A 27479-nucleotide genomic window follows, 5' to 3' on the forward strand; every position below is an offset into this window, starting at 1 on the left:
CTTGTCAGATTTCTGGGGCATGTATAGCATTAAGGTTGAGCATGTGTGACTGATTGACAAGTGACAACTGCAAATAATTCAGAAAAATGAATGGATTCAGGAATACACATACCCCGTGATTGGTCTTTGTAATTCGCAAAGTCTAAGCATCCCAACCGGTGGATCCCGACCGAATTCCCGACGCCGTGCTGGCCCACTTCGGCCACTGGACGGCTGATCGGAGCCGATCAAAAATTCTATAAAAAAAAACCGAGTGAGTCTAAGCAGGAATTAACGGACAATGGAGTGTTTGGATCGGCCACCTAAACACATCGGATGCAGTTAATTCCCGCGTAAACCCACTCGATTTTCTTTTTTAGAATTTTTGACCGGCTCCGATCAGCCGTCTGGTGGCCGGAATGGGCCTGGCGCGGCATCGGGAATTCGGTCAGATCCCCAGGTAGGGAACCGTAGTCTCTCTCTTTGTAATTATTGCGTTCAAGCAAATTCACCTACGTACGTACGATCGTACCCGGAATGATTTCCCACTGAAAAGGGCAAATTTCACTGACCTCACCTGAGGTTTCTGACACGAACAGAAACCTCCCCTGAGGTTTCTGAAATAACACTGCCCTCCCCTCCTTTACCTGAAAATACCAAGGGACACCCCTCTCCGTTAATTGAACGTTAAAAACGATGGAAAAGATTATTTCTCTCTCCACCCACTACTAAAACTAAACTAAACTCCCAACCAAACAAAACCGATGTCATTGTACTATATTTTTTACAATACCTATACTACCCTCACCAAACTCTTTACCCCTCTTATTTATAAAATATAAAATACAAAAATCACTACACTTTGTACCCGTTTCACTTTGAGATTTTGTCCTTATTTAAAAGGTTTCACATTTGCTAATTTTCTATCAAACTTTTTTGAATTATTCGTTCGTCTCGATAAGAGGAATTGAAAAAGTAAAAAATTAAGACTTTTACCAAATATTTTGAGAAATTCAATATTTTGGATAAAAGTAACAATTTTATATTATTTTGATTCCTCTCGTTGAGACAAACCAATGATCCACAAAAATTAACACAAAACTAGTAAATACAAAAAAAATTCAAATATGGACAAAAATAAAAAAGCCTAAAAATCCCACAAACAGGTCCGCATGAAAAAAATTCGAATATGAACAAAAACTAAAAAGCCTAAAAATTTCACAAACAAATCCCGTAAAAACCAAAAAACAAACTATTGGCAATGGAGGGTACGGGCTTGTTAGTGGAATTTTTAGGCTTTTTGATTTTTACGGGGTTTGTTTATAGGATTTTTAGGCTTTTTGATTTTTGTTCATATTTGAATTTTTTCGTATTTGCAAGTTTTGCGTTAAATTTTTGTGGATTATTGGCTTATCTCAACAAGAGGAATTAAAATAGTACAAAATTATTATTTTTACCCAAAATATTGAATTTCTCAAAATATTTGGAAAAAATCTTAATTTTTTACTTTTTCAATTCCTCTTATCAAGACGAACTAATAATACACAAAAATTTGATAGAAGATTAACAAATGTGAATCCTTTTAAATAAAGACAAAATCTCAAAATGAAACGGGTACAAAGTGTAGTGATTTTTGTATTTTATATTTTATAAATAAGAGGGGTAAAGAGTTTGGTGAGGGTAGTATAGGTATTGTAAAAAATATAGTACAATAACATCGGTTTTGTTTGGTTGGGAGTTTAGTTTAGTTTTAGTAGTGGGTGGAGAGAGAAATAACCTTTTCCATCCGTTTTTAACGTCCAATTAACGGAGAGGGGGGTCCCTTGGTATTTTCAGGTAAAGGAGGGGAGGGCAGTGTTATTTCAGAAACCTCAGGGGAGGTTTCTGTTCGTGTCAGAAACCTCAGGGGAGGTCAGTGAAATTTGCCCTTTTCAAAACCTAGTTATGAACTCTGTCCTCCACTGTTTTTAATGCATGTGCGTGTGTTTACAGTTTGTTTCACTTGCTGTCGATCATCGACAGAGAATTTGTTTGCGTGCAGCTGGAATGTGGATGCATGTTTGTGACGGTGAAGTTTGGTTTTTTGTCGATCATCTACCACGTGTCCCTCCCTGTAACACACGTTTTTGACCAGTCGATTTGTCCATTTAGGCTCCATTTGGTTGGACGTAAAATATTTTACAATTAAAAATATTTTCCATGTAAAACATTTTACATAAAAAATGAAAATTTACAATTGTTTTCCGGTGTTTGGTTGAAGTCAAAATTTATTTTCACAAATCAATAACTCGTCTACTTGTCCTACGCATTGGGTACTTGGAGGAAAGGCAAGTAGAGAGATGATGAACATTTCTGCCCTGGCTTGGTGCACGTGGGTAGAGGGAGACTTCATTTTGAGAGAGAGAGAGAGAGAGAGAATCCTCCATTGCAAAGCTTTTCCAAATGTGTTCACGTGGCCACGCAATAGAAGAATAGAATTCTTCACTGGGGCACAACTAGTCCAGCAAAGATGATCGGGTAAAATAACTTACGGGACTTTTGGCAGTAAATCGTTTTACACCCAAAGTTGTAAAAGATTTTTCCAAAAAGTTTATTTTCCGGAATTTTCAACAACCAAACATCGGAAATTATGTAAAATATTTTTGGTAAAAATATTTTACATCCAATCAAACGGAGCCTTAGTTCGCTGACACGCATAAACTATAGCCAAACCAAACAACTTGTTGTTGCCACGTGTTGCCATTTGACCCAGTCGATCAACAGTGGCCAATTTGCTAAACGCAAGCGTGAAAGCGTTTTCGAATTCCATCTCAACATACTAAAATTCGCGAGAGCAAGGATTGACAACGCGAGCGCACAAGGCATTTTGAAAGAATTTAAAACCACATTTGGTTTCAGATTCCTAGGACAATTCCGACGTTTTTCGTGAATCACATTTTTGGTTTGAGTTTACATTCTTTTCACCTCATGTGGAAACCCAACGATTTTTGCCATCTCTATTTCTCTGTCACACTTTGCGCTCATTATAGTAAGTCGAACCATAGATCTTGTAAGGCCTGGCCTGTATACTAGTATTCAACGCAAAAAATTAGTTTAATTGGACATCAAGAGATATAAAAATTGAATTGCCTTTAGGCTACGTTTGGCTGGGCGTAAAATATTTTACAGCTAAAAATATTTTTCATGTGAAATATTTTACAGGAAAATACAAGTTTTACAATTGTTTTTGGGTGTTTGGTTGAATTGTAATTTTACTATTACACAAAATAATAACTCATCTAATTTGCATGGAGTAGTATTAAAGTGAAAGTACTTGATGTTTGGAGGAAGTCCAGGAGAGAGATGAAGGCCATGGTGTGCCTTGGAATTAGGCCTGTCAATGGACCGGATCTAATCCGGATTCGATCCGAAAAATTCGATCCGCATCTGGATCCGATAAAGTCGATCCGATAATCCGAATCCGGTAATTCAATACGGATCGGATCGGATCGGATTAAATCCGTTATCAATCCGAATCCGAACTTTATTTTTAAAAATTTTTTAAATTTTTTTTTAAAAATAGTAATTTTTAAGAAGTTGTATTTTTATTTTTTTTTTTAATTTTTTTTAATTTTTTTTGGAAAATATTTTTTTTTTAAAAAAAATTGTATTTTTTTGAAAAATATTTTTTTTTTTTTTGCTAAAATTTTTGAAGTAAAAAAAGTTTCCGGATCGGATTCGGATTTTCGGATCGGATCTGAATTTTTCGGATTCGGGTCCGGATTACCACTATCGGATTTGAGTCTTATCGGATTCGGATCGGATCCAATCCATTGACAGGCCTACTTGAAATGCAAGTGGGTAGAGAGAGAGTCTTGCTGTTAGTTAGAGAGAGGGGGGACCGGACCTTTTTCCATTTGTATTGACGTGACATGAGGGAATACGAGAATCCCTTTGTCGAGCAGTTGTTCAATAGACGTGATGGTCGAATGTGCAAAGGGTGCGTAGCGTAGGAAATTGACTTACTGGTTTTTTGGCTGTAAATTGTTTTACGGCCATTGGTGAAAAACATTTTTCAAAAAAGCTCATTTTTCGTGCATTTGAACAACCAAACAACGGAAATTACGTAAAATGTTTTTGACAAAAATATTTTACATCCAAACAAACGAAGCCTTAATGTCTTTTTAAACTTTTGGCGGGGGTGTTGATAAATGTTGCCTTCTGATGGACTGTACTCATTGCCATTTCAAAAGGAAAATAAAATAGGACTACCTACTTAGAAAATTCCTGTGCTACTTGCACATGTTTTTTACACATATCATGCACACATATTTTTTGGAGCTCATATAGGATCCCACAAAGATAATTTGAACCGCTTATCTTTCTTAAAATATTATTTCAAGGTTTTTTAAAAAAATCAGCTGCAACAGATATCAGTAATGACTTTTTCAGAAATCATAGGGCAAAACAGAGTGATTCGCCCTACAATTTCTGAGAAAGCTCTGACCGATATCTATTGTAGCTGATTTTTTTTTTAGAAATCCTAAAAACATATTTAGAAAAGATGAGAGCCCCACAAAAATGTATGTGCACAAAAAAACTATGTTCGGATCATAACTGAAAAAATTACACCCTACGGACACCGCAGAGATCCTTTTTCCATCACGTATTGGTATGAAAGTACTCAAAACAAAATGTGTAGAGTCCATCGTAATGTATGATTAAAAATGAAGTTGTTTTAGACACCAATTAAGTGACGGTGCCCCAGGGCGGTCAATGATCATCTCTCCTAGACCACCTTTCCACTGTTATTTATGGACCCACTTCCATGTGCCCTTGTTGTTTGGTTCTTGTATCCGTGGCTTTCATCCGTGCATGCATGCTTGCATTTGAGCCACATAAACTTAAGTGCACTGCTAGCTAGTAATTACTAGTACTAATTTGTACTCCTACTAGGTAGCACATGCTATGCTTCTTTTTTTGGAAAAATATAAACAGTAACCACCGGATGTTGCAGGAGTACTCCTACTTCTTTGAGATTTCACATAGCCAAAAACCGTGTGATCGACACACAATTGCATTGCATAAATTCATGTAGGTGGCCAGGAGCCCCACACGAGAAATTTTTCAGTGCCGGGTGGGTATCACGTAGTGCCTGCTAGGTGCATCTGGGCAGTTCTTTTCGGTTTTGGACGACTCGAATTTGGAGAGAAAGGGTTTCAGTCCGGACCGTCAAACACACTTTTGAACGGCCCGAATGAGCTGCTCGGGCAACAAGTGGGCACAGCCACGTTGGTACCCATCCGGCACGGAAAAATTTCTTGGCTCAGACATATTGCATTAATGTAGATTTTGTCATCGTGTAGAAACTCATTTAGAGTATGTGTATTTTTGTGTGCGTTAACTACCATTGTTTATAACAACCCGAATTTTCAAGTCATTTTTTTAATTACACATTTTATTATAATTCTTTTACTATCATTTATTAAAGTGTTTGTATTATTATTATTTAACTCAAGAAGATAGCCATTAAAAAATCTTTTGATATCGTAAGATTTTTTTTTCATATCTTGAACCATGACATCCTTGTACCCAACTATTATAGAACCCTAGCCTTAAGTTCATGATCCTAACAATCTAGGATAAGATAAGATTAGATTTTATTAGATATGATTAGGATAAGATTAGTTTGGATTTGATTTGATATGATTAGGATAAGATTTTATTGGATATTATATAGAGTTTTTAAGATATTGTTAGATTATATAAGATTTTATTAGATATAGTTGGATTTTCTTAGATTTGATTTAGATATTATTAGATTTTATAAGATATGGTTATGATTATAAAAGATTTGATTTGAATATTATTAGATTTGATTTGATTCTTTAGATAATCTAGAATTTTCTTCCTACTGCTATAAATAGGCTCCCCTCCACCTACAACACCACACACCACCAAGTAAAAAAAAAAAAAAAGAAGAAGAAAAGAAGGAGAGAATAGAAGGGGAGAAAGAGAACGAGAGAAAGAAGGAACCCAAAAAAAAAAAAAACTAATCCCTTTATATTATTCGATCAAGCCGAAACGACGTTACTCCGCCCGCATTTTCACCCGACGTATTTCATAGCCGCTCTACCACCAAGAAGAACGGTAGAAACCTTCTATCTGCTCACCTAAGTATAATGTTGATGTGCTATATGTTTAACTATTTATCTATTGTTTAAGTTGAAAAGTTGATTTTATCGTTGTAATGCTTAATTAATCGCATGTTTGTTGATAAGTTGTAATGTTATAATTTTCAATGCTGTCTAAAATAGAAATGCATGAAATTAGTGATTTATTATCATCGCATGATTGTAGCAAGCTTTGAAAGAATGAGGTGAATGCGAGAAAATGATGCATGATTATGAGACACGAGAAATGAGAACTGGAATACAAAAAGTAAAAAGAAAATGAAATGTGAAAGATTAATAATTGTGTGAGCATGAGAACCCGATGGAATCTGAAAGAATGGTTAGCGGAATCATGGCTCGGGTATGTGTGTGTGAGCATGAGAACCCGATGGAATCTGAAAGATGGTTAGCAGAATCATGGCTCAGGTGTGTGTGTGTGAGCCTGAGAGCCCGATGGAATCTAAAAGATGGTTAGTGGAATCAGTGTTTTTGGGTGGCAAAATCTGAACTTAGCCTGGGAGTCCGGTAGGTCCTGAAAGATGGTCAGCGGAACCAGTGCTCGAGAAAATAAAATAGAAAGTGGAATCGATACTTGAAAAATGATGACACGGCTTACGATACGCTAACTCTGAAAGACACCGACACATTTGATTATTTTTGTCATGCTAATTTTTTTTTTAGAAATAATAAATTGTTATATATTATTTTTGTTAGTGTATGGGACATAGGGGTAAGAGTTAGCTATTGGGCTGAATTGCTCACGGTGTTACTTTTGTGATCTTGGCATCTTATGCCAGAGTTTAGAGACGAACAGAGGGATTTTATAATTTGGAAGAGTTTGGTGCTGAGCAGAATAATGCAGAAGAAGACGGTTGTCCAGAGAAGTGAAAGTTACCTTAGTACCCCTCCCTCATCTATTTAAATAAGTGTAACACGAATTTGAGGATAATTTGGCTTGTAATAACGTTATGTTTCGTTTTATTTAATAAATGTCGAAAAATTTATTAAATTAACGTTCCCTAATAGCGGGGCGTTACATTGTTGTTCGGATATAATGGTGGTGTCCTTGTGAACATGTTTCTCTCTGGGTGGATCTTGTCGGAGTATTGTTTTTTCACTATTTTTCCTAAAATCAATTGGTGTTAGAGAGTTATTCGATTAAGTCTTTTATGGTATTTGACATCGCACTTGTAAATCTGTTTTTAGAGCTAGCGATGACAAGAAATGATATTGTGTAACTAAATCCATGAGAGCATTCCGAACCCAACAGATCTGTTTAATCTAATCGAAGTCGATTGACTCACAGAGAATATGGGGTGAGTTTTCACCGAGCTTAAGTGCACAAATAGAAAATTTCAATTATGGTCCTGCGAGGTCCCGTCTGGAATGAATATAGAAAAATTATTTTTCGTTTTTTTTTTTTTTAAATTTCATGCACTTTTCCTGTTTGTTAATTTAGCATTTTTTCACTTTTAGAATTAATGAATTGATTTCCTATAAATTACGAGAACTCTCAAGTGGACTATTTTGCAATTCGAGTAGATGCCTAGTTTAGTTGTTTTTCAGTTGTTTACAAACAAGTACTCTGTGAACTCAAAAAATTTTAGTATTAATAGCATTACGTAAATTTGGAATGGATCTTCACTCATTTAAGATGAATCGTAAAATGCTGTTGCTAACTTTTTTTCTTTTTTTTTTTTGTTTAATTCATAGTATTCGGGACAACTTATGCGTAGCTCAAGTAATCCTTGTATTAGAAAAAAATATAACCTCTACATCGATCCATTCCCCCAAACCAGTAAACCACCCTGGGAAATGGTAGCCGCACCCCGAATGCTGTGGGTACTTAGGCTGTGTTCCAGAAAGGAATTAAGAACTTATTTGTTGTTGAATAAGAAGGGTTGTTCCGGAAAATAAGAAAGATGATAATTATTTTGGTAGAATTTATATAGGTACCCATGGGCGCCGGGAGGGAAATCGTACCGGCGGTCGCGCCGGGCCGTCTCCGGCCACCGGACGGCCGATCCGAGTCGTCCAAAAATTCTATAAAAAAAAACCGAGGGGGCCTATATATACACGGAAAATGGGTACTCGGATCAAACACCCTATACAGCTCGGATGCCATTGATTCTCGCGTGGGCCCCCTCGGTTTTTTTTTCTAAAATTTTTGGACAGCTCGGATCAGCCGTCCGGTGGCCGGAGACGGCCCAGCGAGGCCGCGGGTGCGATTTCCCTCCGCCGGCGCCCATTATCATAGCAACAGTCTTATTTTTTGTATAAGGCAACTTCAAGCTCAAAAATCATGTGTTTACACAAATAATTTTCCTACCACTATGGATCTTGTTTGATAGATCTCATTGAGATCTTTAATACGGTGCAAAAAAATTGAATTTTTTTTTTCATTTACATTATTTTTGAGTTTGAAAATGTGAAATGAACTTTTTAAGAAGGATTTTGTGGAATGCCCTTTCTTATTTTTGAATTAGAAGTGGCAAAATAAGTACTTATTTTTTAAAAAAATTTCCGGAACGGAGCCTTAATTTCTTGGCATTAGAAAAAATTATCCCCATACAATTAAACAACAAAAATTGGACCACTTAAAATAGGGACCCAAACCGAACCCGGCTCCATAATTGAATAATCAGGAGGTCTAGGTTACGTGAATGTCTTTCTGCTAATGGGAGATTATTGACTGTATCCGCCACTAAATAAAACATGTACTACTAGTTGGTACTAGTAATTCATTTGTTAATGACTAAAATTAACATGCACAATGAGCCAATTATAAGGCGTCCGGTTATATCTTACTCCCTCCGTCCCCTTTTTAAAGTCCAGTATTTTATTTTGGGTTGTCCCTTAATAAGTGTCACTTTTGTAAAGTTAGTAGGTAAAAGTTGGTACATTTTTCATTATGCTCCTAAAAGTATATTCCTTCTTGAAAAGATAGTGAGTAAAAGTGTAATGATGATGTCTCCATAAAGAGTAAATAGAGAAAGCAGAGATAAAAGTGATGTAAAATATGTAATGATGATGTTTTCTTAATAAATTGGAGTTATGAAGCAGGATATTTAAAAATGGACGGAGGGAGTAGTATTCTTTTAGCCATGGCTGTTTTCCCAATGATTATTATTCTCCTAGCCAAACCGAAATATATGTCCGGTTCAGTCCCAAAAAAAAAGTTTAAACCGGACCAAACCAAACCGTTTACGCATCTAATGGAGAAGTACTACGTATATTTGGTGTCAATTTTGCGAAGACTTTGTGTGTAATTATAAATTAATTTTTATATTTTGCGTAGCCTTGGTACATACACGCGGAGCGGATGAACAAATGAGATACCTTGTCACCTCCGCCACAGAGAGTATTGTTCCCGGCCCTCACACTACACCACTATTTGTAAGGGAACTTGCCACACTTATGTCGGGACCAAAACTAAGGTTCGGCCCGCTACGTATGAATGGTTTTAGGACTATGTTTTAGCTTCCAGTAAGAATGAAAATTTGAACTTGGGCATTATTCAACCAAGTCCGAGTTTCGAATCAGTGCAAGTCAACCTAATTCTTTCTGGTTTATGAGTCCTGCGATATTTTCAACAAACTTTCAAGAGGCCGGGGTGTGAGAAAGTTAGCTTGGGACTTGGGAGTCATAAGCAGCCAGCCAGGACAGCTACATGGAAGGGCAGTTGAGTTGGCATTCAACGTGATTTTCCTTTCTTCTTTTATATTTTTCCCCCCCAAATATTCCCTTCAGACAATCCTAGGTAAAGTCCAATGAGCCAACGTTGCTCCCATCGTTATAGGATCACACAACCATTGATATTAATACCTGGAAAACAACAAAATCATTCTCTTTGGTTGCACATGCAGAGATCAGATCACTACTTTTCGGATTCTTTTTTCTATGCTTTTCAGTTTTAGCACGTTGAATGAAACATGTGGGGAAGACCTTAGGAGTGTGTGTACATATATATGAGCTAAAGTTTTTTGTTTTTTTTTTTAATTGTCACTTGTTTAGTTTTTAAGGAAATGTACATGTCCTGGTTTGAAAAAAATGCTATTATTGGCCAAATAAAGAAATGAAGGAATGGACTCGAGAGATGGATGGACGAAGTGTCTGTTTTGTGTAAAAAAACGTCATTCTTGGGGCGCCCTATTGTTCCTTAGACATCTGCCAGCAGATGCCATGGATGCGAGCCATGTGGTATATCGTATATGTTACCCTCACTTATTTATCGAAAACACCATGTAAGCAATGGCGTACGCATTTGATAGTGGAACATATTATTTGTCCATAACTTTTGGGTATTTTTTTACTTTTCATAAGTTTTTGTTTAGCTTTTCGTCGTAGTTTTCGGTGACGAATCGAAAAAGTATAAAAAAAAATGGACCGATGTTAGAAAAAGTACATACAAGACAAAATTTTAGACAAAAAATACAACTGTTTGGATACTTTTTCGTCTTTAGTGAATTTTTTTTTTTTTGCTTTTGGTCATAATTTGTACTTTTCAGACTCCTCCTATCGAGACATTTTATTAATCCAAAAAATATAACGCAAATCTAACAAAAATTATAAAGAAACGAACAAACACATAGAACGTAGAAAAAAAATTACATGTGTCAAAAAATGCGGTAAATTACGCTGATGCAAGCAAGCGAGGCTCCCCGGCCTCCCACCAAATTATATGCGTTGTTTCGTTAATGGAAGCCAAAGTGATGCAGGGGACTAGAAACATTACAGTTACAGTGAAATATATTTGTACCACAATAGAATCAATATTACAGTAATATGCCGAGGCCTGAAAGGCTTTATTTTATTCGACGGCTCCGAACATTCGGGAGTTTGCCGTGCTAGTGGCTTGTAAATATTTCGATGCAGACCAATATTCTAGAAATATGTGAATTTTATTTTATAATTTCTGAATTAATTTTTTATTATGAATCTTTCCGTTTTAGCATAAATTGTCTAAAATATTAATTTTCTTATTTAGGTGGATTCTATTTTCTTTTCATTATTTTCTTATTCTCCAAGACCTAGATTTAGCTTTTCATTATGTTAGTTCCTTTTTAATTTTTAGGGTAGAATGCTGTTATTATAAATAAAGGTGTAAAATTTAGGGCAAGATGGTTAGTTTTTTGTTAATGAAAAATTGAAATTAATTGTCAAATTCGTTTGTTTAAAGAGGGAGTAGTATTTCTGGCTCAAACATTGTTTTTGTTTCTTGTTGCAGATAATTTTGTAAAAAGAGACTGTGCTGCATCATATTCATTTGATGTGTCCATGACACCGAACATTGGTGCTCATGCTAGGTACAATTTGATTTGCTTTAACATCTGCATTTTACTGTAATGTTCGAAGCTGTCTAGTCAAATAAAAGTTCATATCAAAGTTCAGAATTTCTTTTCTTATGTTTTTAGTTTTAGCCCGTTGATGAAACATGTGGGGAAGACCTTAGCTGGAGTGGTATTGTTCGGAGCTGCTCAGATCAAAGTTAAAATTTTCTTTTATTATACTTTATAGTTTTAGCACATAGATGAAATATGTGGGGAAGACCTTAGTAGGACTAGTAATGTTCGGAACCGTCTAGTCAAATAAAAGGTCAGGTTAAAATTTCAAAATTTCTTTTATATATATTATGCTTTTCAGTCAACGTGAAACATGTGGGGAAGACCTTAGTAGTAGTACTAATGTACTATATATATGAGCTAAGTTTAAACACTTCAGAGAGAGAGAGAGAGAGAGAGAGATATGAGCTAAGTTTAAACACTTCTTAGAGAGAGAGAGAGAGAGAGAGAGATGGGTAGAAGGCCTTGTTGTGCAAAGGAAGGATTGAACAGAGGGGCATGGACTGCAATTGAAGACGAAATTCTAACAGATTACATCAAACTCCATGGTGAAGGAAAATGGAGAAACCTTCCCAGTAGTGCAGGGCTCAACAGATGTGGGAAGAGTTGTCGGCTTCGTTGGCTGAATTACCTTAGACCTGATATTAAGAGAGGAAACATCACACGTGATGAAGAGGACCTCATCGTTAGACTCCACAACCTCCTTGGAAACAGGTCCCTCTCTCTCTCTCTCTCTCTCCCCTATCAATCTACCTCTATATCGCATAGTTGTTCACAATCTAACTTTTTCACAATTTTCTTTTATCAAGAGAACACATGTAGAAAAATACTCCCTCCGTCCATTTTTTTGTGTTCAGTATTTTATTTTGGGCTGTCCCTTAATAAGTGTCCATTTTGTAAAGTTAGGAGGGTAAAAGTTGGTGTATTGTCTATTTTGTCCATAAAAGTAGATTTTATTTTGAAAAGTTAGTGAGTAAAAGTGTAATGATGATGGGTAAGTAGGGAAAGTGAAGAAAAAAGTTGATGTGAAAGATGTAACGATGATGTCTTTTTAATAAGTTGGAGTTACGAAGCAGGACACTTAAAAAAGGACGGAGGGAGTACTTTTTATTTTCTCTTACTTCACTTCACTAAAATTTTCTCAAGAACAATGTTTCTACATCCATTTCTTGACAAAAAAAAAAAGTGCAATGCGTGTCAAACTCATTAACTGTGAATCGTCCTAAACGATAGTGAAATTTGTGCTTAAATTGAAACTATTCGGCTTAGATAATTCATAACAGGACTATGCGCATGCAGATGGTCTTTGATAGCTGGACGGCTTCCGGGTCGGACCGACAATGAAATTAAAAATTATTGGAACACCAACATTTGCAAAAAAGTGCAAGGCCACCGCAGCAGTACTGCCACGAACCACAAGCCCCGTAATCAAGCCAGAGGTAAAAAATCGAGTTCCAGAATTGATGAGCCAAAGCCAAATACAGGATCATCTGTAGTCCGGACCAAGGCATCGAGGTGCACCAAGCTTTTGATCAGCCCAGAGGCGCAGAATCTGCGGGACTCCTTTTGCGATCGGGTGGTGGGTCCGGGGCTTGTCGATGACGTGTCGCCATTTGCGCCCATGGAAGATAATTCGCTCGATTTCGTGATGGATTTCAATCAGGTGGACGAGAAGTTCCTATCTGATTTCCTTCACGATGATTTCGCACCGTTGTGCGATATCGATCAGAACGGGCTTGAAACAGGGGATACTAGCACTAACACAAGCTCTTCATCTCCAAGTTCTGATCAGACCTTCTTGTTCTCCGGTGAAATCATGTTATGTGACTTGGATCTTCACTCAGTGGCACCTCTTCCGGATACGGGCATAGATTGTCTGGAAGATCAGTAACACCAGGTCCAAGGGAGGGTAATGTTCATCTTCTCTAAAAGATGGTAAAAAAATTTATTCTCGTTAGACTCGCTTGGGATGTTTCAAAAATAATTATTATGTTGTAACGTTTGATTATGGCTAAGTCGATTGCCGTCAGACTCTGTAATGTTAATATTTTTTTTTTTTGGATCAAGCGGAAATTTGTAATATTAATATTAGAGGTGTAGTCAATGTGCCAAAATCTTCATTTGTTACTACCGTTTCACATAAATCTTTCTCTCCTCTCTGTTTTCATGCATCGCATCACGTGCATCGCATGAGGTGCCGCTAGCTTGTATATATATTTGATCAGTAAAGATATTGGTACCGACATAAATCGGACCGAAATCGTACCAACGGCCTCGATGGGCTCACTCCGGCCACCGAACAGCCGATCTGAGCCGTCCCAAAATTTAAAAAAAAAAAAAACGAGGGGATTTGCGCGGAATCCGATGCGTGTAGGGTGCTCGATATCCAAGCACCCCATTTTCGCATATATATGTACAATACATATATATGCAAAAATGGGGTGTTTGGATCGAGCACCCTACACGCATCGGATGCCGTTGACTCCAGCGCGGGACCCCTCATTTTTTTTTTTAAATTTTTGGACAGCTCGAATCGACCGTCCGGTGGCCGAAGTGGACCTGCCGAGCCCATCAATACAATTTCGGTCCGGTTGCTGTCGGTATGTACAGCAGCATTCATATTTGATTGATAAACGTACGGAACACATCCTAAATGATTATTTGGTGCCACTTGCACATATATATTTGTATAAAATCTCTGACAGAAGAAAGAGATGAAAGAGATGCTTCACTGAGTGTGTGACCCTATCGCTTTCTTCAAGACAATATTTATAACCTGCAAAAATTTTGAGATTTTGACATATTCAATTACGGACACATCCTATCGCTGTCTTCAAAACAATATTTAATTCCCTAAAATTTTGAGATTTTGGTATATTCAACTATGGACACACCCTATCGCTGTCTTCAAGACAATATTTAACCCCCTAAAATTTTAAAATTTTGGTATATTCAACCTTAGGCATCAATTAAATTGTTTCTAGTGGAGATACATATGAAGTTCATAGTCACAGAAACCAAAGGGCAAGAGATTACATCACTGCAATAGGATTGAATCAAAACAACGGAATTGGAGACACGAGCAAGTGTATGCGATAATTAAGTGCATCAGACTACGGGCTGAAGGACATGATGCTAGGCAAACCAACACGAGGTGTCGACATAAGAATCCCGTATGCGACTGATTAGTAGTAGAGGAACCAACTAGAAACCATAAAAATACAGCTCGATCGTAATCAAAATACAACAACAAAAAAAGAAAAAAACGAAAAAAGCATAACAAAACCGAAGCAAACAAAGCTTATTCCCCCACCTACCACACCCACTGGATCTAGGAAAATCAGACCGGTCCAAATACCAAATTGGGGAAAACAATCGGTAGAGGCCTTTGGTGTGAAATGAAATGCTTGACAGATTTAAAAAAAAAGAGAGAGTACATAATCTAGTTTGCTGTTTGATTGTGTCTGCTCGAACAAAATCAGGCCCAAATAACTCTCTATGGCCAAAAAATCAAAATCTTTATTTCAGCATAAAATAATATTCTGCAATCAAGATTGAAAACGGAATTATATAGCGAATTGACAAGGAACAAATTGACAAGGAACTATGCAGGCATGAATTTGAAACAAAGATGGAAACATCCATTGAACAGTAAACATCTTTTTGGAATTCAAAAACAGTGACATATATTGGGAAAGACAAAAAAACGATCTTTTCCCGCAACCAGTTAGCCGCGAAATCCTCAAAACTTTCAACTCTGGTTCGGATGGTCGATCAACTAGCCTTCCACAAGAAAAGGTCCACCTCTTCCATTAACTTTTCCTCCTGATCCCCTGATTGACACATGAATACTAGAGACAAGAGTGAGAAATGAGAGTATTTATATTACACTTCAACTTAAATTTTTTTTGGATTGGTACAAAATAGTTATAACACATCCTTATTTGTAGTACTACCTCCGTGAAAGACTATAGTACAAAGATATTTTCATACAAGATAAACTTTCAGGTAATTCTAAATTACACATGTAACTAATTCTCACAAAAAACTCTAGATATTTCACAAGAATATTCTAGAGCTAGATATATATTTTAGAGTTTCTAAAAACTAGATATATATCTTTTTCGATAATATCTATCATATTTGGGTATTGTCAATTGGAGCTTTGTCAAAATACTAAATTTAATTAGTTCATATTTCAATAACGTTAATCATAGTTAATATATAATTAAAAAGTAAATATACCTAATAACACCAACAAATTATGCTTACATTTAAACAAAATTTAAGATGCAAGATTTCAAGTCTCTCAACTAGGGCCTACTTTATGTTTCCTTTGTTAGGAAAAGAAAAGTCAGACAAAACACAATTGAAGTATGGTTTTTTCTTTTATACAAACTCAACATTTTTTTTGACATACATAAAAATGAACATACATATACAAATTTAGTTTGGGTAATAATTTTTTACCTTTTGGATTTTTGTCATCGAAACGAACCAATAATCCACAAAATTTGATGCAAAAAACACAAATTCAATTTTGTTTTTGAATAGGAACAGAAAAAACTGCAAAAGAGAAATAGTGATTTTTTCATGTGGGTCTTTGTAGTACTCATAATTAATTCAATTTCCCCGCTTCTAATTCAAATAGAATTTGGGGCTATGCTTTATATTGTTTTGTATTTGAAGAATTTGTGCATTTTAATTTGTGCATTCACCCAAACAAGGATATCTTCTTCCCTCCATCTTTTCGGCAAAACTTTCATTCTAACCAAACAGATGTGAGAAAAAATATATTTTCTTTTTCTTTTCTTTCACTTCACTTTCTATCATTTTCACTTTTCATTTTATTTTTCTCACTAATCAAATGGACCCTTATGTAGTGTTTCAAATAAAATAGGGAAATGATAATGCAAAAACTGTTTTTGTTGGTACTAAAACTCTAGTGCACAAAAAACTTGTACCATTTGCAATATACAAGATTTTTATGCGCTGGAGTTTTGACATTATCATTTTCCATAAAATATAGACATTATTTTTTTAGGTTAGGCGGTTAAGTGGAACTCAGGCGAAGTGAGTCCGTGAGTTGGTACAGCTCAACCACGGAACTACATTGGGGCTTGCGGTTTTTTTTTTTTTGATCCGGGCTTGCGTTGTTTCGGAGTTTTTTTCCCTTCAAAATTTGATATTAGTATTAGTTTTTTTTTTTTCCCCGTGCATTTTGTAAATGGGGCTGGAGCTCTCCTGCAGTGGGCCTATTTTTGGACCAGCCCGTAAATCGCTCATCACCAAACCCACCCAGCCCATTGTGGGCGGGCTTAAACCGACCCAACAAAAAAGTGGGTTGTAAACAGTAAATACTTGGTGGAAATAGGAATACCCACAATCGCAGGTCGTCGGAGTACGTTGTTCTCACAGTTGGCGCGTCTTCTTCCCCGAAACATGGCATCGGAGTCCTCGAAATCTGCTCGTAAAGGTCGGTCTCTATTCACCGGAGATGATTTCTTTCTAGATATTATTATATCGAATAGGGTTTGATTTCAGTTGATTAATAAACTGCATAATAACGAGGTTTTGATCATTCATTCATGGCTTTTCTCCTTTACCTTTTTGATGTAGTTGTTGTCCATCTAAGAGCAACTGGTGACGCCCCAATTCTCAAGCAAGCCAAGTTCAAGGCACGTCTTTTTTTTTTTTTAATTTCTTGATTTCACATATTTAAGCTTTCGATTAATTGCTTCTGATCTGAATATTCTTGGTTCCTTTCGTGGAACTGGTTGCGAGTACCCTATTTGAAACCGTAGTTCACCTTGAAGAACATAAAATCTTACAGCGTCCTAAAAGTCGGCCGACTAGTCCCCACCTAAGCGCAAGTCCAACGCCTAAATTAGGCATCTGACTAGTCGGCGCCTAAGTGCCCCTTTTCCACCCGACTAGCGCTTTGCAATTTTTAGAACATTGAATTTTAACCTTATGTCCTTTCTTTGAACTTTCTTGAACCCAAGCCAGATCAATGTTTATGTTTGTGATTCAGGATTCTTGTTTAAAAAGTTTCCAGTGGGAAACGTAGGGTCCGACTAGGGTTTTGTTTTTTCGTTCATGTGGAGGTGGGGATGGTGCGAAAGTATTCTTTATAGTTTATATAGTGCTTCAACAAAAAAAAGGGGTTCTTCTTCTTCTTGGATAAACTTTATTGGAGGTAGCCTGCAAGAAAAAGAGAAACAGTATGTTGGAGTGTACCATAGATGATTTTAGGTCGACCATAGGAAACTGTAATGTAATTTGATGCGGTAACCGCTTTCTATGCCTCCCTTGGGGTGAGGGCTTCTTAACTGTTTCAAATGTTCAGGAAATTGTGTTGAGATTGAATTAGAATGATCACCTCATCGTATTATGTATTCAACATTGTTCTGTAAGGGGACTCTCAGCCGGAGTTGCATATTGTCATTATCTCTTCTTAGGATTGAGACCTGGATATCTGTACTGCCAAATTGAAATATGTTTTTAGGAGTGGACAGACTCCTATCATATTCTCTCTGGTGTATCAACTACAACTGTACCAACACAAGGAAGTTTTATTTTATCGTGGAAAGGCTGTGTTGTTGGGGTGGATTATTTGGTTGTTCATGGATTATTCTTCCTCAATTGTGAACTAGACTTAACTCTAGGTCGCGACTGTTTAAGCTTTCATGGTGCTATTAAGTATTGATTGTCTGGCTTTAGTCAACTCCTGGGAATCCTTATCTCTTTAGTCTTATTTCATTTTGTCTTTGAGTTCCCAGATTGGAGGTACTGATAAGTTTGCTAAAGTGATTGACTTTCTTCGTCGCCAGCTTCACAGGGAGACATTGGTTGGTATTTTCTCATGGTTTGTTGCCTGCTTGTATTGAATCGCTAAGGCTTGCAGCTATATAATCCATTCTTTTGTTATTCTGTCATTTCTCTGCAGTTTGTTTATGTCAACAGTGCCTTCTCACCCAACCCAGACGAGCTGGTGATTGATCTGTATAATGTAAGTTTTTACGTTTTAAGTTCATTTTCTCATGTTTTTTGGATAAGTATGCTTTATATTACAGCAATTATGTTAAGGTTAAATTGTCAGATAGTAGTCAAACCTAACCATATTCTGTTTTTTGTATCTATGTGGGCTCAGTTGTAATCTCTAATAGTTCTGCTATGTTCTGAGCATGAAGGACCATATGGGACACGGTACCAATCTGTGAGACCACATGCTAGTTCTGAGTGCTTAAATAGAAAGTTTCCAATTACCAAGTTTAGATTCCAGTCGCTACTATATGTCCCTAAGTTATATTTGTTGCAATCGTAATCTGTATTGTCTTCACCAAATCGATATGTGGAATGTTTGGAAGGCAGTTTGCCCTCAATTGCTAATTTAGTTTTGCCGCTTCTGAATTTTCAGAACTTCGGTTTTGATGGAAAGCTGGTGGTTAACTATGCTTGCTCCATGGCATGGGGCTAAATATCACTGATGGATCTAAGCTGTACATCATATGCTTCTCTTCATATGGTGAGCACATTCCGTAATATATTCCAAGTTTAGTTCACCTATCTTGTCCTATCATCTGGCAAGTGATTAACTTGATGACCGTCACATTCATGATTAGGTTCTTTCTCCCCTCCTCCAACTATCACTATCCATCACCAGAGTAGCAATGACTGCTATTTCATCTCCGAACTTTTTTTTTTTTTTTTTTGATCATCATCTCCTGCAACTGTTTGGAAAATAGAAGCATGGTAGCGGGCATAAAGTTGGATGTCTAAAATTTGTCAAAAAGGATATTGATGTACATGATAAACTGAACACGGTAGGATTTGATTGTATTCTTTGGGGTTTCGTTAATCGAAAAGTTTCACATTTTATTGTTGTTGCAGCTGGCATTCTCCTTTCATTCAGAACCAATTGTTTTTCACGCTTTTGTCATGTTTATTTTGCAATGCAAACCACATTTTGGGCAAAACCAAGCGATGTTTATGAATGCCACTAAAACTGTTAGCATACAACAAGTCAACGATGCAATCGTTGTGAAAACAGAGTTTTCAAAATTTTCATTTTTACCATTTCCACCAATGAATTAAAGGTGAATGGGAAAAACCGAAGAAAATATCATATAGGCTTAATGCACTCGCTCTGTTTTGAGCAATATTTCTGCGTTTTTTAGTTTATTGTTGTAGCAGATCAGGATTGGTATTCCATTGGCTTCGATGGTCCAATTTACTTATTCCCAACAAACTTTATCAGTTGGGCAATTTTTGGTATTGCTTCTCCAAATCGGCTTTTTGTATTTCAATTCCTTAAAAGGGGAAACCATTTGGTTGAAGATTGAAGGTTTGGTATGGGGAGCTTCAAAACTTTCCACACATAATCTAGTTGACTTGTTGGCAACCAAATTTTTTGGTGCTTCAGTTAGCAACTTGCTGTGCGGTGTATATTCCTTCCGTACTCTGTTTTTTTTGTATGTCTGAATCATATCTGGTCCTTTTCTCAATCTAATTTCGAAGAGTTGTTTGTTTCTAAAATCTGAACAGCAAGGGGTAAAGTTTCTGTTGTTTTCTCTGGTCCAAAACTGTGGATATGTGATGACTGAGAAGAAAATAAACTGGAAAACAGGGTAATGGTACCACGAACAAGTCTTGTTGTCAACATTCAACTCATATATTAGCTAAGGCATCATGGCTCTACTTGAATATTTACTGAAGAATTACTATGATTAGACGGTAGAGTTGATTTGATCAGATTCAGCTTTATTTAAGATGCGAATAGAGGTGTAAACAGGCCAGGGAACTGGCACGACACGTTTAGAAGGCGACATGGCACACATAGGTGAGTTGAGTTGGATAGTTGTTTTTGGCGCGGGCACGAAACAAGCATGATAAATCATGAGCATGGCATGGGCTTTGCCATTTTTTCTCCAGAAATGCTAGGGACAAAGAAAATTTACCCCGAAAGTACCCCAAAAAGATCAACTAGTGGTTGAGATTCACTTTGATGTGTGTGACATAATCATTAAAGTGATTCCCAACCATTGATTGCTGTTTTCGGAGTACTTTCGGGATAAGTTTTCTTTATACCTAGCATTCTCCTTTTTTTTCTTTGTGAAATTAAGGAAACCTAGTGGATTCTAGAGTCAAAGATATTGACCCATTATTCAACACATATTAACTGTCACAATGTATTCTTGTAGAATCCATTCTAAAAACTCCTCCTGCACACACGCAAATTTGCATAATGCAAAATTAGGGGTGGCTAATTGAACCCAGACCCATTAACAAATTCAGACCCATCAACTAGAAAATAGATCCAACCCAACCCATTTATTAGTTGGGTAAGAATGGGTTCAAACCCAGCTAACCCATTATTAGTTGGGTCATAATTGGGCATTAATTGGGTCAACTTAAATGACCCAATGGGCAATGAAAGTAACTCACCAAATTCCATCTCTTAATTGGTCTCTTTTGCAATTGGGAAGTGGAGGAGTACGCCCCCCTCCCTCCCTCCCTCTCTCTCTCTCTCTCTCTCTCTCTCTCTCTCTCTCTCTCTCTCTCTCTCTCTCTCTCTCTCTCTCCCCGCCCCCACCCCAATCTCCAGGAGCATGGCCTTCTTTCTCTTTTATTCAATTGTTTTGTGCTAAATTACACGCGTCCAAAAATATTTTGAATGGTCCGAATTAAAAATCAATTGTGACCGGTAATAATTATTTTGACCAGTCAAAATTGAAAACACATCTCATCCGTTAATTACGCGAATGGACCCGTGAAATTGTGCTCCGCCGTGAATAAATTTCTCTCATGGCAGTCCCGCAAAGGGTTTGGATTAAAAAATTGACTTATTTTTTTGTCCTTATTCAAATTTTTTTTGCATTTTTTTTGTTTTGTGTCATATTTTTGTGACTTATTAATTTGTTTTGATGAGAGGAATCGGAAAAATAAAAAAATTTGATCGAAACTTATAATTTTCTGAATAAAGATAAAAAAAGTTCAATAAGACAAAAAAAATTACTTATTCTCGTCTTTTTGAAAAAATTTATGAGTTTCGATCATAATTTTTTTTTACTTTTCTAATTTTTCGATCATAATTTTTAGTATATATGTAATTGGGTTAATGGGCGGGTCGGGTTTGCTTTAAAATAAATGGGTCGGGTCGGGTATGGGTAATTAGACTCATAGTTAATGGGTCTAAATGGGTCAATGACCCATTAAAGACCCAACCCACTAACAACTTACCCAATTTGACCCAAACCCGCCCGTTTGCCACCCCTATGCAAAATGCTAATCAGATGGCTCCCAAACAGCATATAGAGGTTTTCTTTACAAATTACAATTGATTGTTGCATGCCTGGTCGTAAGGATGACAATTTCCTCCAAACCCGATGGGTACTAGCCCCATCTATTAGGAGGTGGGTATTACCCGATTTTTACCCAATTGGAGCGAGTATATGTGGTTGAACATAAAAAAAAAAAAAAAATCCCTGCTCTCATATGAGGCCGGTAGGATTTTGTGATACCTGCCCGACTACCCGTATCTAGAAAGTTCACGGATGGTATTTGTTAAAATCATATGTAATCTTTAATTCGTACATATGGTATTTATTTGTGACCTATTTTATTCTGTATTTGAAATGGTTTGGTTTTTTTTTTTTTTTTTTTTGTCGTAGCACAAATGAATTTGTTTTTTTTTAAAGCTATTATATTCTTTCTTGTTCAAGTAGTTTAGATATGAGTTTACCCCAATGCACCCGATTGATTCCCTTAATGGAGGAGGGGATTAAAAAGAATTCTCCAATTAGGAATCGGAAGGAAATAGAATCCCCCAATCATACCCTACCCGTTGCTATCCTTACGGCCGGGCGGGGCATTGAATAAACCTACATTGATGTATATATAATGTGGGTGGGTGGGTTGTATATATAAGCAGTATTTATGGGTGTGGTTGGCAAGGACGGAGTCCTACTTGTCTTCCTCCACTGAATCTGAGAGGGACATTGAACGAACGAACGAACCTGGCATTGGCAACAACCTTCCTCTGCTTTTTCTTTTTCTTTTTTTGTCAGTTCTGCAATACTATTGTCACTGGCAAGTGGCATCATATGGCATTGATTTCGCGATTGAATGCATGAGCAGTGTGTGTACTTACTACGTTTGTAAGAGATGAGAGTACGTACGTTTGTAGTAGTAGTAGTAGTAGTAGTAAAATTTCACATGAATGACTTTAAGATGTTGGCAGTACTACTCAAGTACTCGTTCTTCATCTGGTAGTATATTACTATATACTGTGGGTTTCGTCTCAAATTTCAATGATTTTTGGGTTCAAAAGTTTCACATGGGTCATCTATTGGTCGTTACTTTGAAATACGACTCAAAAAAAATCTCAACATTTGTCACTACTAGAGCAAGTCCATCTTCTTACCAAATGTCCTGCCAAAGTCGAAATTCGAAGATGGAAAATGACAAATCTCCCTTCACTCTTGCGCCAAACTCATTGTCGAATTTCGATAATGCCATTTTTGGTGTCAAATTGGGCATCAAATTCGGTAGTTGTCAAACTTACGACATCACCTTCAAAGTGTCTGAAAAGGTGATTGCAGCTAGAAATAAATTAAGGTCATTCTATCATATATACTATTACACTGGTGGAGCAACCTTTTTTTTTTTTTTTTTTTAATTGATGACATAAAAAACACTCCTAAATAAGGTAAACTTCTAAACTGAGACCCCCACGTGCTTCCAAGTGCATCACAGCCTCTAAAATGCTTGGAATTTGGTTTCGCCATTAACCATCCAAACGCAACGGAGAGTCATCCCTGACAATTTTTGACGGAAACTTGGAATTTGGTTTTTGCATAAAAGAACAAAGATTGTAAAAAATGCTGCAAGATACCTTGCTCCTTTCAATGAAACGTCAGCAATCACTAGAAAAAACTTTTAGCTGATAGCCAGCCAAGATCATGGGCTTGATCTGGAGTCAGGAATCAATACCCTTTCGAATGCTCAAATCTACGAGTGAAACAAAACACCCTTCGTACCGGACCACCCGCGTAGGGGGGACGGGATCCCAAGCGCGCCCGGCTCAGACTCCAGTAGTGTATGTCACTGTACATAGGTAAGAAATATAGACAAGTCTACGGACCGATATTGTCACTAATTATGTTTTTTGATTTGTGCAAACTCGTTGAAGATACGCTAAGACAAGGTAGGAACACAATAAGAGTGAGAGTGAAGTTTAAAAAGTTCTAGTATCAATGCTAATTGAATCCAACTTAGATATAAATAATTTATGCTCATGTAACTTGTATTAAAATGTACTTATCAAAAAAACTTGTATTAAAACGTAAGGCTTATGGGTCTTATTTTCTGCGAAATAAGATGTCGTACGTATCTGTGTCGACATGTCTTGTCTCCACACTTCTTTCTTGGGTGCCTTAAGTACCAGAAGTATTTGTATTATGCAACGCAAGGTATTACGCATCGGCCGATATGCATGAGATTAACTTTCGAACTCCGATACCTAGACATTAGTTAATAGAAGAAAGAAAAGAATGAGCGCATGGCCTTAATTACTCAGAGACTAGTAGTTTCTTTTTTTTGCTGATGAAGTGGGTAACAGAATTTCTTTTCTGGGACTATGGTTCACTTTGTTGATGACACTTTTATCATGGAGAAATCTCTCTGCAAACTGCAAAGGGTAATCCTTTTACTCCCCCATGGCCTTCGTCCAATAACCCAATTGTGCTCCAACTAATGTCTCCCATGATGTAAATTTCCTCCTTTTTCCACTTTCATTATCTCTCTTTTTATGCCTGTCTTTACAGTTTCACACTGGACTTCACTCCTCCACCTCATTTCACCAAAAAGTGAAAATCTCTCTCTCTCTCTCTCTCTCTCTCTCTCTCTCTCTCTCTCTCTCTCATCTGATTGTGAACTACATGCCAAAAACTTCACTGTTTGAGTGGTCCTTTTTTCTCCTGTCAGTTTCCTCTATATGATGATGAAAGAAGAGAAAAACAAGAGCAAGGTACATGGAAAATGATTTCAGATTAGAATAATGGAGTATCTAGAAATGATTTGGAGTTAAAGACTAGACAAATGCATCAAATCCAAATCCAAATTGATGATCATGCACTGAACCAAGACACTTGCAGTTGGAGAAAACATAAGTCTACGTACAATATTGACACAGTTTTCTTGACAATTTTTATGATAATTCACATTGGTTATTATCTAGTTCAAGAAATTTGCTAACCCACTCTAAAGTCAGGGGACTCTCATTGGAGAAATCAAAGAAATCGTCACGATCGAATTCGTCCTTCGAGTCCTCACAACCGTTAGATTTACTGTCCTCTCCTTCCCCCTCCTTGCTGGCCTTCTCTACTACCCTTCTTCTCTTACTCCTGGAGCCCTCTCTTCTTGAGCCTTCCCTGTGTTTCTCCACTTGATTTATTTTCTTGCTCAAATGAGAATTCCAGTAGTTCTTGATTTCATTATCTGTTCGGCCTGGTAGTCTTCCAGCAATCAAAGACCATCTGGAAGAAAACATCAAGCGAATCGGACTATAAAAACCCGATATCAAAGAAAACATTAATTTTGGAGTTGTTATTACATCTGAAAAGAGTAACGCTATGTTGATCATATATAAATATCATCTATTGTGGCGTGTTATATAGTGTTATTAATTATTAGTTATGTCTTCTCATGCATCTACCCACATCACTTAAATAGAGTGATAAAGGTGAGCAAATGATCCGTTAAACCGTGAATCCAGTCCAAATCAATTCAAACCGAATTATTTTGTTTGGTTTTTAAGTAGTGTGGTTTGGTCTTGATTTTAAAAAATTCAAAATTGAGTTATATGATTTGATTTGTGGATTTACATTAACGGTTGCAGTCCCAAACCGATCTAGACCGTATATATGCATTGATATATTTTTAATTTACTATAGATATACCAATAAACATATGCTATGCCATGGTGAATTAGCTTCCTAATTTAGTACTCCACTTCACTGCTACATTCCTTTACTGTGAATAGTAATTACCCTAAATTTCTATTAGTTCACGAGTTTTGGAGATTTCAATAGAATTTTAAGTTTAAATACAGTATAAGTTTTGGTTTTATTTATCTATGCCATTTTGAGTACTTTAAATCGTGTATAAAATTGATATTTTAACTTCAAGCAAACCATGGTTCAAAACCGAAACCGATCCATATCTTAAAGGTTTGAATTGATCAGGTTTTACGAATTTCATGAATTGGTTTGGTTCTCAAAATTCATAATCCATAGGTATTGATTTGGTTCTTGGTTTATTACAAAACTGAACCAATCCAGACCATACTCACCCCTATAGAGTGACACATTAGATAGTACACAAATATAGCTACCGTAGTAATATTACTAAGACAATGGAGATTTAGACAAACCTGTTTCCTAGGAGTTTATGAAGCCGAAGAATCAAGTCTTCTTCTTGATCAGTTATGTTTCCTCTCTTGATATTCGGCCTTAAGTAATTCATCCATCTCAGTCTGCAACTCTTACCGCATCGATCGAGCCCTGCAAAATAAAAAAAAAGTACTACACATCTTAGCTTAATTATGAGTATTTTGAACTGCATATGTACGTATTCACATATGCATACGCTTCTTCTATATATGTGCACTCAGACTCATAAAATTGTTGAAGAAATATATACCTGCTTTGGTTGCAATTTTCTTCCACCTCTTTGGACCATGGATTTCAATAACCTCTGCTAGTTTTCTATCTTCCTCAGCCGTCCATGCACCCCTGTTCATCATCTCCTTCTTAACTGACTTATCGTCTTTTTTCCTGTCAATTTTGATGGACTCTTCTGCCATAGGAGCCATAGCAGAGAGAGAGAGAGAGAGAGAGAGAGAGAGAGAGAGAGAGAGAGAAATTGACTTGGAGGGACGGGGGTGATGAGATGGGTCCCTAATTCAAAATCATCTACCCTTCTTGGTGCATGGATACAACTTCAACAACCATATGATTTTGTGTGTGGTATATATATAGGCGAGAAAAGGGGGATTATGAGGAGCATTCACAAGGGACTTTTTGTGAACTTGATGATTGAGCAATGAGAGAATCCAAAAAGTAACTTGGTGGACATGCGACGTGGTAGGACTATAAAGGGCAAAGGCTGCTACATTAGAGGAATAAAATAAACACAACTACAATGAGAGAGAGAGAGAGAGAGAGAAAAGGTTAAAAATTTCAATGGTGCGCTTACACCTGCTTTGGACAAAAAGTAAAGGCAAAAAAAGTGACATGGACATGGAGGGGGAAAAGGGCCACAGATCAAATGGTTGTGGTAATTTAATCACCACAGTAATCATGTGGTGGCCTAGGTTTGTCATCTACTTTTTTTGTTTTTTTCAAATCTTTGACGAATGCTCTGTCTTACATATACTATGAAATCACGGATCCTAAGCTCATGATAACCTTAAAAAATGGTGTGTGAGCATTTGATTATAGTTCGAGATCAATAATTGTAAGCTAAGACTACAGAAAGACTGTCTTAGACTCTTAATTATAGGAATTATTCATGTATCGATGCGAGGTGTTCGGGAATGAATTGTTCAAATCACCGTTTAGGTCACGGTAATTGTATGGAGGTGAGTTGTGAACACGGTAATTTTATCACAACAATGTGGTGGAACTGGAATAAATTTGCCAATTCTCTCTCTCTCTTTTTCAAGGGTGTTTGGAGCTTCACTCGATTAACCTTTCAAGTACATCTAGTCTTGGCTGATGCTTGGAGCTTCGGTTCCGCTCCCTTTGTTCAAATCACTGAAGAAGTTTGCCTGACCTAGTGGTCTTAGACTTGAAACTTAGAGGATTTGCTTTCACTAAGGGGATTTCCGTTCTCAGGTTCGATTCTCCTTACCAGTAATTCTTGGAGTCATCTCACCCCAACGCGTAAGCGTGTCAAAAAACTATGGGAGGGACTGTAGAGATTAGCCTAAAATGCACGCAAG

At 36.8% G+C, this 27479-nt stretch overlaps 3 protein-coding genes across 6 annotated transcripts; 2 read left to right on the plus strand and 1 right to left on the minus strand.

Annotated features, from left to right (window-relative positions):
- Positions 1-11850: 11850 nt before the first annotated feature.
- On the plus strand, positions 11851-13600 carry LOC131335794 (transcription factor MYB1-like). The gene is made up of 2 exons (XM_058371304.1): positions 11851-12187; positions 12773-13600. The coding sequence occupies exons 1-2, from the start codon at positions 11925-11927 to the stop codon at positions 13362-13364; spliced, it is 855 nt and encodes a 284-aa protein (XP_058227287.1). The 5' UTR covers positions 11851-11924; the 3' UTR covers positions 13365-13600.
- A 3204-nt stretch (positions 13601-16804) lies between these two features.
- LOC131335796 (ubiquitin-like protein ATG12) lies at positions 16805-19356 on the plus strand. Of its 4 annotated transcripts, XM_058371308.1 has the most exons (6): positions 16829-16949; positions 17093-17151; positions 18256-18324; positions 18423-18485; positions 18894-19001; positions 19099-19356. In XM_058371308.1, the coding sequence occupies exons 1-5, from the start codon at positions 16916-16918 to the stop codon at positions 18951-18953; spliced, it is 285 nt and encodes a 94-aa protein (XP_058227291.1). In that variant the 5' UTR covers positions 16829-16915; the 3' UTR covers positions 18954-19001; positions 19099-19356. The 4 variants fall into 4 exon arrangements, with proteins under 4 accessions (XP_058227289.1, XP_058227292.1, XP_058227291.1 ...); XM_058371309.1 differs by having other exon boundaries at positions 16806-16949; positions 17093-17144; positions 18249-18324; positions 18894-19356; XM_058371307.1 differs by having other exon boundaries at positions 18894-19356.
- A 5219-nt stretch (positions 19357-24575) lies between these two features.
- LOC131335795 (transcription factor MYB1-like) lies at positions 24576-26597 on the minus strand. Its single transcript, XM_058371305.1, has 3 exons — positions 26177-26597; positions 25908-26037; positions 24576-25011 (listed from the first exon to the last, which is right to left on the minus strand). The coding sequence occupies exons 1-3, from the start codon at positions 26346-26348 to the stop codon at positions 24684-24686; spliced, it is 630 nt and encodes a 209-aa protein (XP_058227288.1). The 5' UTR covers positions 26349-26597; the 3' UTR covers positions 24576-24683.
- Between the last annotated feature and the right edge of the window lie 882 nt (positions 26598-27479).

This window comes from Rhododendron vialii, chromosome 8a, assembly GCF_030253575.1.
Source record: "Rhododendron vialii isolate Sample 1 chromosome 8a, ASM3025357v1".
Lineage (NCBI taxonomy): Eukaryota > Viridiplantae > Streptophyta > Magnoliopsida > Ericales > Ericaceae > Rhododendron > Rhododendron vialii.

Coding starts and splice junctions, on each gene's coding strand:
- LOC131335794 (XM_058371304.1), top strand. CDS start 11,925: ATGGGTAGAAGGCCTTGTTGTGCAAAGGAAGGATTGAACAGAGGGGCA. Junction 12,188..12,772: donor CACAACCTCCTTGGAAACAG/GTCCCTCTCTCT, acceptor ATGCGCATGCAG/ATGGTCTTTGATAGCTGGAC.
- LOC131335796 (XM_058371306.1), top strand. CDS start 16,916: ATGGCATCGGAGTCCTCGAAATCTGCTCGTAAAG. Junction 17,152..18,255: donor TCAAGCAAGCCAAGTTCAAG/GCACGTCTTTTT, acceptor TTGAGTTCCCAG/ATTGGAGGTACTGATAAGTT. Junction 18,325..18,422: donor AGCTTCACAGGGAGACATTG/GTTGGTATTTTC, acceptor ATTTCTCTGCAG/TTTGTTTATGTCAACAGTGC.
- LOC131335795 (XM_058371305.1), bottom strand. CDS start 26,348: ATGGCTCCTATGGCAGAAGAGTCCATCAAAATTGACAGGAAAAAAGAC. Junction 26,038..26,176: donor GAAAATTGCAACCAAAGCAG/GTATATATTTCT, acceptor TTTATTTTGCAG/GGCTCGATCGATGCGGTAAG. Junction 25,012..25,907: donor CATAAACTCCTAGGAAACAG/GTTTGTCTAAAT, acceptor GTTTTCTTCCAG/ATGGTCTTTGATTGCTGGAA.